The 15,864-nt window shown below is 44.6% G+C and overlaps 1 protein-coding gene across 1 annotated transcript in view; it reads right to left on the bottom strand.

Moving 5' to 3' along the window:
- capn15 (calpain 15) overlaps positions 1-15,243 on the bottom strand; it is a 42,374-nt gene extending 27,131 nt beyond the window's left edge. The window contains 3 exon segments of the mRNA XM_065949456.1: positions 640-1,376; positions 1,379-2,292; positions 13,185-15,243. Of these exon segments, the coding sequence (XP_065805528.1) occupies positions 640-1,376; positions 1,379-2,292; positions 13,185-13,363 (1,830 nt within the window). The 5' untranslated portion in view covers positions 13,364-15,243.
- Between the last annotated feature and the right edge of the window lie 621 nt (positions 15,244-15,864).

Genomic DNA, 15,864 nt, shown 5'->3' with positions numbered 1-15,864 from the left:
GAAGATCAGAAGAAACTGGACTTATCAGAGCCTCTCACTCCGACACAGACCTTTGAATTTCTGAATTAGTGTTCAGTGCAGCCACTGAGGGGAAGTTGTATTAATATGAAAATGAATCTGCAGCTCTGTGGCACACATTAACCTGCCGGCCGTTTAATAGTCTGCTAACGAAGCAAGTGCAAACAGAGTCGATGATAAAGCCTATTAGTAATACTGTGAAATTAGAGAGATTGAGGGAGTGGGATCAATGCTAGTGCATTAACAACAAGACAAGAGGAATTAGAATGAGGAAAGTTTGCTGTGAAAGGCAATGTGCATCCTGTGACGCAAAGGAATAAGCTGATTTTCTACTTCTCTTGATGAATTCAAAAAGGTTGTGTGTGTTTAACTAATTGTTGTCAATAAGCCTTTTCACACAAAATCCCTGGATATGTCCTGAAATGTTCCGGTGAGCCGTTCACCTCGACTTTATCTGGACTCTTCCAGCCAGCCCCCTTATAAAATATCTGCCAGAAGAAGAACACAACTCAGGAAGATTTCAGGGGCAGGGTGTCCAAGAAATGCTTTGAGGAGTGCATGTGAGAAAAGGGCTTTTAAAGATGCCATGTGTCATGTCTTTCAAAGCCATAACCTTCTTACCTCTCTGCAGAAGCTGACGATGTTCTCCCAAAGCTCCTTGGCTTCGCCCTCGTCATTTCGCCGACGGGCCTCTACATGCATGCTCTCCCTCCTTTTCAGAGGCTTGACCACCTTGCGCAGGGTGAGGTACTGCTGGGGCGTGTGGCACGCTGCACAGTTCTTGGCCTTGATGTCGTTGAGCAGTGTGCATGCTGGGCAGCTCCACTGTGCCACCTTCTCCTGAAGGCTGGATGAGGCAGAGGAGGAGGAGGAGGAAGAAGCAATCACAGAAGAAGAAGAAGAAGAAGAAGGGAAGCCTCGGGCTAGTTTCCGTGTTTTATGAGCCGAGGAGGATGAAGAGGAGGCAGGTGTACAGGAGCACGATGCAGTACCACAGTTTGAACAGCAGCGGGGCAGCAGAGCCTGCTGTTCCTGAAAGCCATGCAGTTTGGAGGAACCGCAGGCAGAGCACTTTGGTGCACCGGTTGGGTTGCGCAACGTGCACTTGGAGCAGGCCCAGGTGCTAAAGTCCGGACTTGAGGGGCTGGCCGGGGTGAATCGTACCGTCTCACAGCCCACGAGGTCAATGAGGTCAGCACCAGCACGTGACGATCGGCAAGCCTCGCACTTTGACGAGCCGGGGTTGGGCAACGAGCAGCTAGGGCACTTCCAGGTGGGGGCCGCTGAGGAAGCCACAGCGAGATGGGGGGTTAGTGGATGGTGCTGAGAGTCTTCTTCCTCTAAGATACTGAGGCGCTGGGGTAAGAGGGCTCCTGGGGTTGGGCGTGTTTAGGCTTGGCAGGCCGCTGTGGGCCAGGCTGGGGGGGCACGCTGACCGCAGAAGGGGAGGTGGGACTGGGAGTGTTGGTTCCCGGGTTTGGTGGGCGCCCTGGAGGAGGCACCTCTCTCCTACTGCGGGGTACAGGGTTGTTTTGGAGTGAGGAGGAGAAAGAAGGAAAAGGGGAGGAGAGGATCTGTGAGGGAACTTGGGGGGGTTCTTGAGGATCACACGGAGGTGCTGGGGGAGAGTCATCTGTGAGGTCTATGAGTAGAGGGGCAGCCCCTGCTGTGTGGACAGGAAACCCCAGCACAGGTGTGCGCACCTCAGGCACCACAAGTGATTCAGGGGGGATTTTAGGCAAAGAGAGTTTCCTGGGTCCACCACAGGCTGAGCATGATAGAGCTACAGGGGTGTTATGGAGAGTGCAGCGGGGGCAGGCCCACCCAGAGTGATAGCCTTCCAGACCAGACACCTCTCCATTGCTTTCTGATCGCCGAAGCACCTCCTCCTTTGCCAGCTGCTGTCCATGTGGCTCAAGTAGAACTGTGGGGGTTACAATAGTTGTCAGAGGTTCAACTGGAACGGGTGGGAGCCCGTTGGCAGTCGAAGCAATGGTAGTGGTAGGGGGCGTGTGAGTGGCTGGGGATGGTCCGAAACCGCAGACAGTGCAGGCTCCAGATCCCTGCGGGTTGTTAAGCGTGCAGCGGGGACATGCCCAGCGGTGCTCCTCAGTGCTGCTCAGCCGCAGGATCTGGTTGAGGTCAGGTTTCTGGCGCGGCGCCTCACAGATGGAGCAGCGAGGCGCTGCGCCGGCGTTTAGAAAGGTGCATCGTCCACAAGACCACTCGCTACCTCGCACTGCTGCGGCCATGGAGCCAGGAGAGTGAGAGTGGCTGCAAAACAGAAAAACAATAAGTTTAAGTAAAAACAAATTCAACAAAAGAATAAGTGTGTAATGCATATTTCCAGATAACTGATTATCTTCAGAAATAATGCATGCAAGTATGCCAGTGTTCAATCACTCACTAGTATTCTGTGCAAAGCACAAGGAAAAACATAGAGGGAAAAAATAAATTATGAAAAAACCAGGGAATAAAAACATGAATCTAGGAAGGGGGACTCTCAAAAAAAAAAAGAGGACAGTGGAAACATCAGAGACTGCAAGAGGAGGAGAAGCAGATAGAATTAGAAAAGAAAAATAGAGGGCAAGAGGGACAGATTAGCCAGTGCAGGGGAAAAATCAAATCTCCCTCCTGGGGGCTCTCAGGGCAGTAAATCCATACACAATGGCCACATGATTAGAGCCATGAAGACAGCACACAGAGAGGAGGAGCCAGAGAGGAGAGGAAGAGGAGGAGAGGTAGATGCTTATGCTCAAAGAATAAAGTTTTTCTTCCCTTCCTGCCTGAAAATAGAATGAGGAAAAACACACGTGAGATATCTTCTCCCTCCCTTCTGCTCTCTGCTAATGCTAATGCAGGGCAGACAGGGGCATTTTCAGGTCACCCTAATCCCATGCCCAAATGAGTTTCCAAATGAATTTGAAATACACGAGTCTATGTTTTCTGCCTGCACTTATGATTCCAGTACATTTGACTTAAAAACAAACCAGTCTGTTGGATTAAACCCAATTTAAACAACTATCATGGACATCAAGTCAACAGTGCAGAGGAACTTGTAGTCAGAGGATAACTAAGGAATCTGAGACTTCAAATTGAGAAGCAAAGGGAGGACCTGATCTATCTTGTCAGGCTTCTCGTTGATTTCCACCTCCTATACATAATAATCATGTTGCTGTGGATTGACTTGTCCAATCCATCCTGTGTGCCTGCAGTCCAATCAATCCAACATATTGAATGTGGGTATATTAGTGCCTTTCGGGGGGGAAGCAGCACAGCTGGATACCTCCAGAGATCAAGGGAAGGTTTGAAGAGGAGCGGATGCAGTTGCTGTCTGGACAAGCCAATAAATGTCACTGTCACTCAAGCTATTCATGTGTGAACAGCAACACAGAGGAGGTAATGGGGGAATTGTAGGATAGTGGTGGGTCAGGTGCAAAGAGCTGGAAGCCCACAAAATGACTGCAGAGCTTGTCGATATGGTCACATTGAATCCCTCTTTTGGTTGAAGAGTTGTATGTTGTTTGTGACAAAAGATTTCATGGGGAAGAATTTGTCTGTGAGTAGTAGAGTCCCTGAGAATTTTTCAAAGTGAAAATAAATCTAGTTATCCCTTTGTTGCTTTCAATTTAGAGCATGAAAAGGTACAATCTCACAGTCCATGTGACCTTTTAAGCTAGCTATAAAGACTAGAAGAGTCTTGTAGGGGTGCCTACTGGTTGGCTGTCATAGGTCCTGTTTTCACCAATGCAGTGCATGCTCGCACTCAGCACACGCTCTTCTCCTCTCGTCAGCTCTCCTGCAGCACCGAGGGATGCTAATGTGTCTTTTTGGGTGTCTTTGCGTATATTGGTCCTTGCCTTTGGGTGTGCATGCATGTAGCTATATTTATTTGTAGACATAGCATAGCTGTTTGTTTTGTTGTCCAAATACATTTGTGCCTTAGTTTGTGTGTTCCCTCGGTCCTCAGGGGAGCAAAAGTATGGAGGGAGAAGTCACGGTGTTTTATGTCAGGAGCCATTAGTGCTGCATTTATTCTCCTGGGCTCCAGTCAGCGCTCCATTATATTGGGGGGGCCCCCGCCCCCCCTGAAGGTCAAGTAAAAAAATCAAATAAATTAAGATTTATTTTTGGGCTTTTTGTGCTTTTATTGTAGAGATAGGATAGTGGATAGAGTCAGAAATCAGGGAAAAAAGTCATTTAAGGATACCTTTCCGATAGAAAAGGACAGCTGTCATTAAAAGTAACACATGAACACCAAGATTCCTTCCAGTGTTTGTGTCGCCGTGTCGGCATGTCAGCTTGTCCCCACCCCCCCAACACTGTAAACCTAGGGGAAACACTTAATATGAACCATGGCAAAGAAGGAAGCTCAGCCTTTCAACGATTACAGCTACACTAGGACACACCTCTAAACACTCCATAATCAGTATTTGGTTCTTTGCTTTGTTTACTTTTTTATCTGACAGTTAAATCTGCCACGTTCTCTCGGTAACTATAAAACATTAATTATGTCTTTGAAAGATGATTCTGTGAGGAAGAATTTAAAAAGGCATATTCATTGTTTCTAATATGCTGTCTCTGAAAATGTTCACAGCTTTCCCCAGACAACCTGTACCAAGTCCCCCCCCCCTCACATCTAGGTTAATTACACGAGGCTGAATTAGCAACATGCTAACCTTGACAGCACATGTTCAACACTGTGCTTGGCTCTCCGAAGATGAGCCTTAAGGGCCGCAAACAGCGATGACGACAACAAGTGTCAACACGTCATGTTTGATGACAGGTTCTTCCCTGTGGTTGCTTTCAAGTGTCAGGCCTCTTTGACGTCGTCAAGGTGATTGTTCTGGTACTCGGCAGAGAACAGGGATTTCAAATTTATTGTAATTTCATTTTATTACTCTCTGAAGCAGCCGACACAGGAGCTTTTCATCTCAGTGATCAGCCCCTCACAAGAATTTTCCATAACCCCTCTTGATCATTGAGCACCCAGAATGCAGTGCATGTTAGTGGTAAGTCTCCTAGAGCAGCAATATATACATGTATAAATGTGTATGCTTAGAACAAGATGTATGAAAGTAAATAACAATGTTCTGATTTATTAATATATCCTAGTTTTTTTTTAAAATTTTATTAGTAAATTATAACCCAAGTGTGTACCTGGGCAACATCATAACTGGCAGCCGCCTTTGAAAGTGAAACAACATAATTGTGGAGAATGTTCACAGCGCACCACTGTCTCCTGTTAGTTTTTGTTTAACTCACACTCGACACTAACATCCTCATTGATAATTAAAAAACTAGTGAATCAACATTTCATGTCAGTAAATCTAGAATTCCGGATGAATCCTGATAAATAACACCAGTCAATAACGAGTATTGATTAGACCAACTTGTAATGAAAAGTGTCTCAAGATAACTTCTGATTCAGCCCTACACAAAAACAAGATTTCTTGATTGATAAGCATCTTATTTATCTCATTACTATCTCTTGTTAGCATCCAGTTTTAAATGTCAGCCACACTAACAGTTACAGCCACAGTTCTGATCCTCCATGAAGAGAATGCATTGTGGATGTTTACAAATGATGTACACCTCTGAATGTACAGTACACGCCTGCAGCATATGATGTGTTCCCTGGACCCTAAAGGATGCTTTCCATGTACATGCTCCACTCTCTCACAAGAGAGTGTACAAACACACTTATACACACAGACACACGCACACACCTTTTGTCCTTGGCCCCTGTGTTCAGTGGAGCTGCTCTAAAAGTGCCCACTTCAGCTCCTCAGCTCCTCAGTGTCGCAGACATGGGCGGCTAGCCAATAGCTTACAGCGGAGAGAGAGGTAGGGAGAGAGAGAGAGAGAGAGAGACAGGGAAAGAGAGAGAGAGAGAGAGATGGAGCGAGAGAGAGAGAGAGAGAGAGAGACAGGGAAAGAGAGAGAGAGAGAGATGGAGCGAGAGAGAGAGAGAGACAGGGAAAGAGAGAGAGAGAGAGATGGAGCGAGAGAGAGAGAGAGAGAGAGAACCAGAGAGAGAGAGAGAGAGAAAGAGAGCTCCCCCCCTATAAACCCATCCTTTCTCAATGAGGTCCTCATTGCAGCCTGCTGCCCATAAAATACCCGTTCCTACTCTAAATTCACTCAAGTAAGACCGTCAACGATCCCTAACCAATTTTTCCGACGCTTCGCTGAGTGCAAGACAATCAAAGGGTGCTTGAACAGACTATTAGAGGGAGTGAGAGCTCTAAAAGACAAAATGAAAATAAGTAAACCTGGAACATTATGGTAGTTCAGCTGAGAAGTTTACAGGCATTAGAGACAAATGTACCAAAAAGAAAAGTCCAGAAATAGAAGAGTGTAAACAACCTTGCCAGATGAGAGAAATGTACAAAAGCACTGCTGATTATGAGTGGAACATCTATGGCTGCCTATTTCGGTCCCTTCCACCCACTGAAGTCAGGAGCGAGACAGAGTGAGCCAAGTCTGGCCAGAGTCTACGGGCCGCGCTGTGAGACATTTGGCCTTCGTGCGACAGTCATTAGCACTGCCTTACCGAGGCTGGCCCCATGCCCAGAGCCTGAGGGGAAACATGCTAACTTATGTAGCCACTGGAGGCAGACTTCTAATGTATATGTTCAACACAAACCAAAGCATGAATGTTGGCAGGATAGCAGCACCAATGTCTGCTAAGTTATAAAGTTAATTTCTTGTTTAATGTTTTGCTCTTTCTCCTAAAGGATCAAACTTGCCAATAAGAGTGCTATAACATTCACATTTAATTACTCTTTACGATAAGAAAAGATGAGATGGAACTTCATTAATCAAGAAGGTTTTTCACAAAATTCTTATATCAAGAGATTGGTGCCTGGAACCAAGACAACCAAAAACAGCATTTACAAAACGGAGAAAAGGGCAAAGGTACAAGACTGTGTACATCACTTTCTTGCAGAGTCAAGGGACTACCCATCCCACAAACCATTGAGAATGATATAGTTCCTTCTTTAAAGTAACTTTAGTCATTGTTATACAGTTTAATCTGTTAATACAAGTGTTGTACTAACTTGTAGTTTGTGTTGGGTGAATATATAAACTACATTCACTGCGGCATGACAAGGTTATTAGTACATTTCTTGTTAGCCAACCAACCAGCTAGCCTGCTAGCAAAAATGTGTCAACTTGTTTTCTGTGTGAGAAAAGAGAAAGGAGAGGATAAAAGAGGCATAAACTGTAGGCTAACGCTAACACTACATGGTATGAGATAAAGAGACCCCGCTCAGTGTCACGTTTCATCCCACGATAACAACCAGCTCACCTTACATGATCCCTTACATAATAGTTTACCTGGTGAACTTTAAGGAAAACAACTACCTTCACTTCCACTCGTCTCTTAAATTCATAAACAAGAGGAACATTAAGACCTCTAGTAATAAAAATGTTGTCAACTACTTAGACAGTTTAGTGGCAGTCTAAGGCTTTAATCCCGACGTCAGACGAAGCTAAAACACTAAATGAGTCAGTCAGCACTTCACAGATATTATATAACACGTGTCTGTCACTCAGCTTACAGCGAGTGTCACAGAGGGTTACCATGGAGGCTCATCTCTTGACCTTCTCTTTTTCTTTTAGCTATTTGGCAAAAACACAGTGTCTCTTTAAGTCTGCACTGTCAGCACTACAGCCATCTGAAAGGTCTTGATCTGATCATACGGTTCATTCTATTTGCTCTAATCTTATTTGTGCATTGGTCTGACAACTAATAAACGCCTTAAAAAACCTTCACACATTTTTTATCTTGTATACACATACTATGTATATAGCAGATAAAACACAAAGTGAACTTCCTTGTGTGGGCACATAACTGACAGACAAAAAACAGACTCCCTGCTGTGTAGCTTGTTACACACTGCAGTAGTGACAGCAGCATACATTAAAACCAGAATCAATTATCTGCAAACAGCAGACAAGCCATTACACTAGGTGCCTTGGGGGGGTTAGGTGCCTTGCTCAAAGGCACTTCGGCAGTGCTCAGGAAGTTGACTGGCACCACTCCAGCTACCAGACCAATTTCCGTACTTGGTCCGTGCTGGGACTTGAACCGGCGTCCCTCCGATTCCCAACCCAAGTCCCTACAGACTGAGCTACTACCTTGCAATGCTTAAACAGTTTTTACAAGTTTGCTGTTTTTCCTACTTTTAGCTATCTCTGAAGATTTCACGTGTTAAATATCACAAATAGAACTTTCTACTTTGAAAATAAATGTCCCAAAGATGTAAATTAACCTCCTCATACATTAAAGATGCTAGACTTCATCTTTTGCTATGTACTGAAGTTATCTACCGCTATCTTTTGCTTTATCCAGAATGTGCTATAAGTGGTTTTCTCTCCTGTTGTTTTGACCTTCTTGGTGCAGTTTTGCAGCAGCAGTAATCAGTAAATACTAATAGGCTGGAAAACTTTAGTCAAACTGACTGTGTGAAACTCCCTTTGCGAGAGAGGTACCAGATGTAGCCCTCCAACACCCCCCGCCTCAAAAACACAAATAAAGTGAGTCACTCCTGTGATAAATATTTACAAGCTGAGTTTTGTGTGAATGCAGGGAGAGAAGAGGAGCAGAGACACTGTAGCGTATAAAATGTTTACGTTAGACAAATGTCTCAGTTATTGCGCAGTTGATGATGAACTTGTTTAATAGGTGCGACCTGAGCTGTGACAGGAGGGAGGGAGGGAGGGAGGGAGGGGATTTTATAACTATCAGCTACAAGGGCATCACCAAGTTTTCTGAGAGCTGCCATTTCTGCTTTTGATGTGTTTTATTCATCCACACAAACATCTCTGGCAGACGGAGCGATGATGCAAGCTGAGCAGGGGATTCTTGTTAAACACAGTTGAACGGGCTGTTGAAAAAATGTGAATTATCAGAGGCCAATACACCCTTGGATGAAAGACGCTTTAATAAAAAGAATAATGATTGTTGAAACCTCTGAACACACCCAGAAAACTTCAGTGACAGGGATTAGATCAGCACCGTCACACACTCTCTAACACTGTTGAGCAACTCAAATCAGAATTTATTTCCCCCTTTGAGTAATGAATGCAGTCTGTGTGCAGCAGCTTATGTAGCAGAAAGGTTTATCACTTCATTGTTGATTTTTTTTTCTTGCTGGATCACTTAAAAGCAATTTCACCCTAGCAAGCATTCCCTTCCCCGCCTGGCAAAGAAGCTGATGAGTCAGGGTCATAGACTTTGTGGATAACTGTTCAGAGCTTCATCTCTACCTGCTAATATGTCGTGGCACGATTATGACTCGTCACTCAGCGCTGACAGCTCCATAAGACTTCATTCTTCACAACAAACATCATGGAGCTAAGTCAGGTATGGCAACTTATCCGACATGAGCATCTGGAGCCAAGACTTCAGCTGATAAAGAGTTTCTGCTGTGACGTGCTGAGACTCGCTGACGTGAGACCAGGGATTGGTGACCGTGACGCCTTAGTCACTGGGGACAAAACAACAAGATTATTAGGGAAGTTTTGAGCAGAATTCTTTTTAATGATTAGAAACTTCATGTGAAAACAACAGAAAAGATTATAACACATTAAGGTGCTGGCTCCAGTTGCAACTTAGCCCTAAGGCCAATAATCAGTACTGAGAGCCATATGAAAAAAGTGAACAAATAATCCTCTATTTTGAAACTGGAACAGAACAAGAAGGGTGTGATACAACTAAAACAAAGGTGACGTTGTGTAACTGTTATGCGTCAGGGTAAGTCCGTACTTGACCTCTTCTTGAGAACTTGTTTTTTCTTTATAGGGCGGAAAGTTCAGAAAAGATTAATGCTGTTGTTGCTTTTTTTTTTGCAGGATGGTTACACAGCAAGGAGCAAAACCTCTTAACCCAGAAATATGATCAAGATTAGATGTGAACTAACAATTTGAAAGGGTGAAAGTAACACAAAGTCTAACCTGTAGCTTCTGACCTCTAAGCTTCGTCCTCTGTGAATATTTCAAGACCTGTGCTCATTTTTGACGAGTGAATCTGTCAATGGTGGAGACAGCTTAAGACATCTGAATCTTTAAACAGAGAAAACTGTCTGACTGGGTTTCTGCAGACATCAGTTGCATGGAGCAAGTAAGCTAGAGCAAGCAGGAAGCTGCCAGGAAAGCTCCGGAAAGAGGGAGGAGGAAGAGGAAGAAATGTTCGGGGCAGGGTGCTGCTGTCGTTGCGCTTTAGCAAAGTTCCTCTGGGCACGCAAACCTGGAGGGAAGCAGCTCTGCTGACAGCGCTGCATTTCAGCCACTTCTATGTGGCTGAAACTTCTCAGACACAAAGCACAAAATTGACTTCAACTTCCTATTTGAAAAAACAGAAATTAACTTCTTGAAATAAGTCAAGTTCAACGGCTTCTCTGAGACTTCCCTAAGCAGTGCCATGAATCATCAGCAGGTTAGATGTCACTCCACTGGCTTCCTTCTGTGTCCGAGTCTGCCAGGTTACCATGTGTGGTCTTATCACAGGCCAAGTGAATTAGGTTACTGAACATATGCTACAGATTTCCATGGCAACAAGAGTGGGGGAATCTGGAATCATGTCAGTGGCAGTGCCAATAAGCTAGCTTCTTTTTCTTTGTCTTGCAGCATCGGTCCTCTGTTTCCAAAGAAAGCCTCTCTGTGAGACAAAGCCTGACTGCAGGCCAATTCTATTCTGGTGGCTCGGGGACTGTCCTGACGCAACTCCTGTCTTCACCAGACACGGGCCACAGCGAGGGAGGACGTGCTGAAATGAATCAGACATAAACACACAGCCAGTGACCGCGCTGGTCAAATCCAAGTGGACCCGTTTTAATCCAATTAAAGGGAGGAGAGCAGGTGGAATGGAGCGGCGATAAACACCGTCATCCATCATGCTGGGACAGTACAGCCTCGAGGATCAACTCAGGAGGGAGGAAGCAGTCACTTTAAAGGGGCTCAGGGCTCGGACAGCCATGTGCAGCTATGTGGCTGGGATCAAATGGAGCACAGTCATATTTCTAGCTTAAACAATACTAGTATTGGGAAAAAAATATTTAGATCACACCTCAGGATCGTACTCTGTGTACCTTCACAGTCGAGGCCCTGCTTCCATGCACACAAACACTTCCCAAAGTCAATGGGTCAGAGCTGTGTGAAAACAAATTGAAACCACCCAAGGACAAGACTGTGCATTCAGCCCGCAGGCGAAGCAAAACAAAGGAAAGAAAATGTTTTATAGAACAATATATTAGAGAATAAAACTGTATGAGTGAGGCGGGCTTGTAGTGTTCTGTTGTTTCTATATTTCATGCTCTGTCACAGCTCAGCAAAGCTTGCCTAACATTGTTAGGCTCACACAGCAGTCCGTTTATGTGCATGCGACTGTGAGTGAGTGAGTGAGTGTGAGAGTAAGAGGACGCATAAGAGAGAAAGTGCTATTGCAACTATTATCAGAATACGAGTGTGTGGAGAGTTGGCTTATGTGTTTTATGTGCATCTGTCTGCGTGCTCTTTTCTGTGCTCTGCTGAGTTAGGGTGTAGTCGAATTGGAGTTGGAGAAAGAGGCTTGTTGCTACAGAGATGCACAGATTCAACTGAATATTCTGTTGAATGAACCAGAAAAATAGAACTTGACTTTATAAAGCTACATGGAGTTGTGGTTACGCAAGGGTTAAAGTCAGCCCTGTGTATATTTTGGAAGTCTTGGAGGAGTTATCACTGGCCATGACAGCCTTAACTGTTAAATGTAGAGCAACAGCAAGGAAAGCATTCAAAGGAATCAAGAAAGATGAAAGGCAGACTGGAGACCGTTGCTGAATAAATAATGACATCCATTGTGAAGAAATGTGATCGCGTTCTCTGAAAATCAATAACTAACAACAGGACCATGATGCCCTGAGTGACTCAGCACTACTTCAATACACTACATGCGGTCGATATCAACCGCCTTGCTCTTGTTCTGGGAGACATGACCCAAAAAAGCTGAAGGAAAACTGGAAACACTTCTGAACAAGTTTGTGTGCGGGCGGTTGAGGAGATCATCTTTTGGAATAAAGTCAGTGAGAACTGCTGGATGAGCTGCAAACATTCAAACTGAGCTTCTTACACACCGCTGACAGGCCTTTCACTGTGCTGACAGTGATTCACAAAGCAATGACTGGAACAATGGATTATTGCAGCACACGCTTTCTTGTAGATACAATAACTGAATATATTTTGTGCATGCAGTCAATGCTGACACAACAGAGTGTATGAATAGCATTTCTCTTCTGCAAATAGTTATTTTTCTTCAAGGAGTAATCCTCACCCAATTACCCATCTGCTGCTAGCTCAATAAGAAGTTTGTTCTTAGAGAAACTATAAATAGGTGTTTTGCTTTTCAGACATTCAAACCAAAGGAGCTTTTACTGACAGTCATGTTATTCTGTGTGTGTGTGTGGGGGGGGGGGGGGGGGGGGGGGGGGGGTTAAAGATGGGTCAAAAATATGCTTTTTCAGACAGTTGAACCACTCTGACACTTTTTAAACTAAAACAACATCACTAAACCTGTTCTGGATCTGGGTAAGGTGCATGACCCACTCCTCTACTAATTACCCTTGGGCTTTTTTTTATTATTGGGCTCACAGAGTCACAATGTAGTCTGTCTGTCCAGACAATCCACTCAGCACTGCAGAAATTACATCACATACTGTACAGCTGTGCAAGACGGAACCAATAGGGTGGGAATTTTGGTGTACAAATCCGGCTTAGCCAGATTTCGGGTGCATGATAGAAAAACATCAATATGCAGGCTTTGATAAGATAAGCTTTGATGAAACAGGGGATTTGATCCATTGCTGTGAGGTTATTGAATTTTTAGTGAGCATTTTGAAACGCCTGTTAAAGACAAAGATGTACATTTCTCAAATGAGCAATTCTGATGAAGACCTCAGGACAAAGTGTGCATCACACACAGCAGGGGACTTAGATCCATGCCAGTCTGTGCGCACACAGCTTTGAAATACAACTCCACGTCTCACTCCTCCTTTGACAACAAAAGACTAAAGCAAGCCAGCTGACTAGAAGGGGCTTGCTTTAGTCATTTACCAGCTGACTAGAGCAGTTAGCTGGTAAATGTGTTGGCACACAACTGGGCAGACAGTGTTTGCTCTTACCTGCGCTCTCGGTGAGGCAGTGGGTGCTGCTGCTGACGTGCGATGAAGGTGGTGCCCCACACGGGACTGCTGTGGCTGTTTCTGAGCCAGCCCACAGGGGGGGAGGACGGGTACGGGGTGCTGCGGAAGCCATGGTCGGACTCTGTCTCTGCAGTGAGAGATGAGGCTGAGCTCCCCATCACCACAGTGACAGGGAATAAGTATCTCTGATAGTGGGGGTCAGTTTGTTTTGGTTCTCCCTAGAATGCAGAACTTGACAAGGAATCCACAGTTCCTTTCCAAGAGAAAAACACTGAGAGACCCTGACGAAAGGGGTTGTTTAGACCACAACAACAACCTTTATCATGTAAAGCTTCCTGTTGACAGATTTTGAAGAATTTTCTTCTGCCAGAATCTAAGACAAGGGTATTTAAAGAACTTGCAGGTGGCTAGAGATGCAGATCAGGTTGGATATCCCACAGTTCACAGGGGGAGAAGTTCTCAAATCAAATAGTAATTGGACACCTGGAGAGCTGATTCAAATTCAGCAGTGGGTCTCAGAGAGAAGAAAATACTATTTTCTCACAGCAAAGTTTTGTAATTCTCTCTCTTGTAGACTTTAAACTTGTAACACTCTCCTCCACGTCCTGTGTATTGCCACTCATATTTCCTCCCACATTCCTAGTGACACATCTTCCAAGTCTGTGCAGTCTCATGCCTGCTTCATCCTTCCTTCACTTGAAGACAACTTCCAGGAAATGTAAGGTTCAGAAACTGTAACATGGTGATCCATAGAGACAGCTGATCGTAATCAATGGTGGCATAGAGCTCATGATAGAAAATATGTCCAGAGTTATTTACAATGTGGCAACTGGAGGGAATTAATACATTGCATTTCCTGGGAAGGGTGTTGGCAAAACTACAAGCATGCTAATATCAAAAGTCTCATCTTTCAGTCTGGGTAACAGCTGCTGAGGAAGTTTACCACTGAAAAACCCCAGCTTCACTTCTCCCACTGGAAAAATACTCATGTTTAGAGAGGGATTTTAAGAGAACATAGACCACGTCTGCCAAACGTTTTATCGTTTTAGAAAAAAAAAAAAAACTCTCGTGTTTGACTGTAAATTAAGAGTAAACCGGATAAAGGGAGGTGGGACTTTTGCTCTTTAAACTTAAGCTGCCCCAGCTGTTGGTTCTGCGTAATATCCGACAAAAAAACCCAAGAGGAATGCTCCGTTTCTGGCTGCAGAGCTGGAGATGGTCCTGGATCCTGCTGTCATAAAGAGAAGCAGCTTAATTTCTGTATGATCCCACCGCCGATGCCGGTCAGTCCAGTTCATCAACTTGCTCTGGGATTTAAGTGGACTTGCTGGTCTGTCATAGCAAGTCTCAACTGAGACAGCTGACTGAAACAGGAGGGTTTGAAACCACATTCACATGCATGTTGACAAGTATCGACGGCTTGTAAAACCCTGAGACAAAAGTCAAATAGCAGAAATATCCCGTTGTGTTGTTGTTTTTCATTAAAACCATCTGATTATGATCAAATCAACGCAAAGATCACATGGAGCTTAAATTACAGCTTCCAGAGAACGTTACATGATAATTATTAATAACGCCAGCGCATGTTGTTGTTTAACTGAACCTAACAGGAGCACTGCAAAGCATTACTTGTATAAAAAAAGGGATTGTGTGTCCATTTCCACATAGCGTTACAGAGGCCAGGGAAGGTCTCGCACAGGAAACGTCAAAATATCCACGGAGGAGCAGCACTTAATTTGCTAATTTGCCCATCTTCCGGTCGGTCCACCCCAGCCTGCGTTCATCTCATATTTCCACGCCTGTAGATGCTAAAGCCTTGTTGTTCTCACGTTAACACACATCCTCGCTTCGGTCCCGGTTTCGCGTGCTCATAGTGCAAACCGGTCCAGCGCAGGAGAGCTGTTTGGATTGCTCCATTGAGGTCTCATTATGATTTGTTATCCTCCTACTTCTGTTGCCGTTGTATGTCTTTTCCACGGGCTTTAATTCTCCCTCACTGATAGCGTGAGCGCAGTGCACGGGGATGCAATCTCCTCCTAACAGCGGATTACTGGAGTGTCAGCAGAGCGCATGCGCACTGAGACCCGGTGAGAAGCGAGGGAGAAACTGGGAGGCTGCATTCAAGAGATTTCAATTTTAGCCTCATAGTATAGATCTCGATTGTTATTGTCAAGAGTTTACCACAAGTTGTGGAATGTAAGAGGCAGCATTGGCAGGATGAGGCATGTTCATTTCAGTGGAAAATATTTCGCAATAAAACATTTTTTTATCATACATAAATGACTAATAACATAAATCTCCCTGCTCTGTATCCTTTTTGAAGAAAGAGACAATACATCAGGCAGCTCTTTTCACGGTCAATGCCAGAGAAGGGAGTGGGTGGTTAAGTAGAAGATGGTTGTGACTGTAACACTCACCACTGCTCAACTGTCCCTCCACATTACTGAGATAAGCCTTCAAACTTTCCCTTCTCCTCTTCCACTTCACATCACTTTGATGACCTCTTTTCTGATCTCTCATTCTAGCCCACTCCAAATCCACAGTAATCACCAGCAATTATAGAGCACAGGACTGACCATAACATGAGGATACTCATATTTTTCTATATGCATTCTCTGTAGCATAGAAAGCAAAGAGCGAGCTGTGTAGCATTAGCATT

This window comes from Labrus bergylta, chromosome 21 (genome assembly GCF_963930695.1).
Source record: "Labrus bergylta chromosome 21, fLabBer1.1, whole genome shotgun sequence".
NCBI lineage: Eukaryota > Metazoa > Chordata > Actinopteri > Labriformes > Labridae > Labrus > Labrus bergylta.
This window is presented reverse-complemented; position numbering and strand designations above follow the sequence as displayed.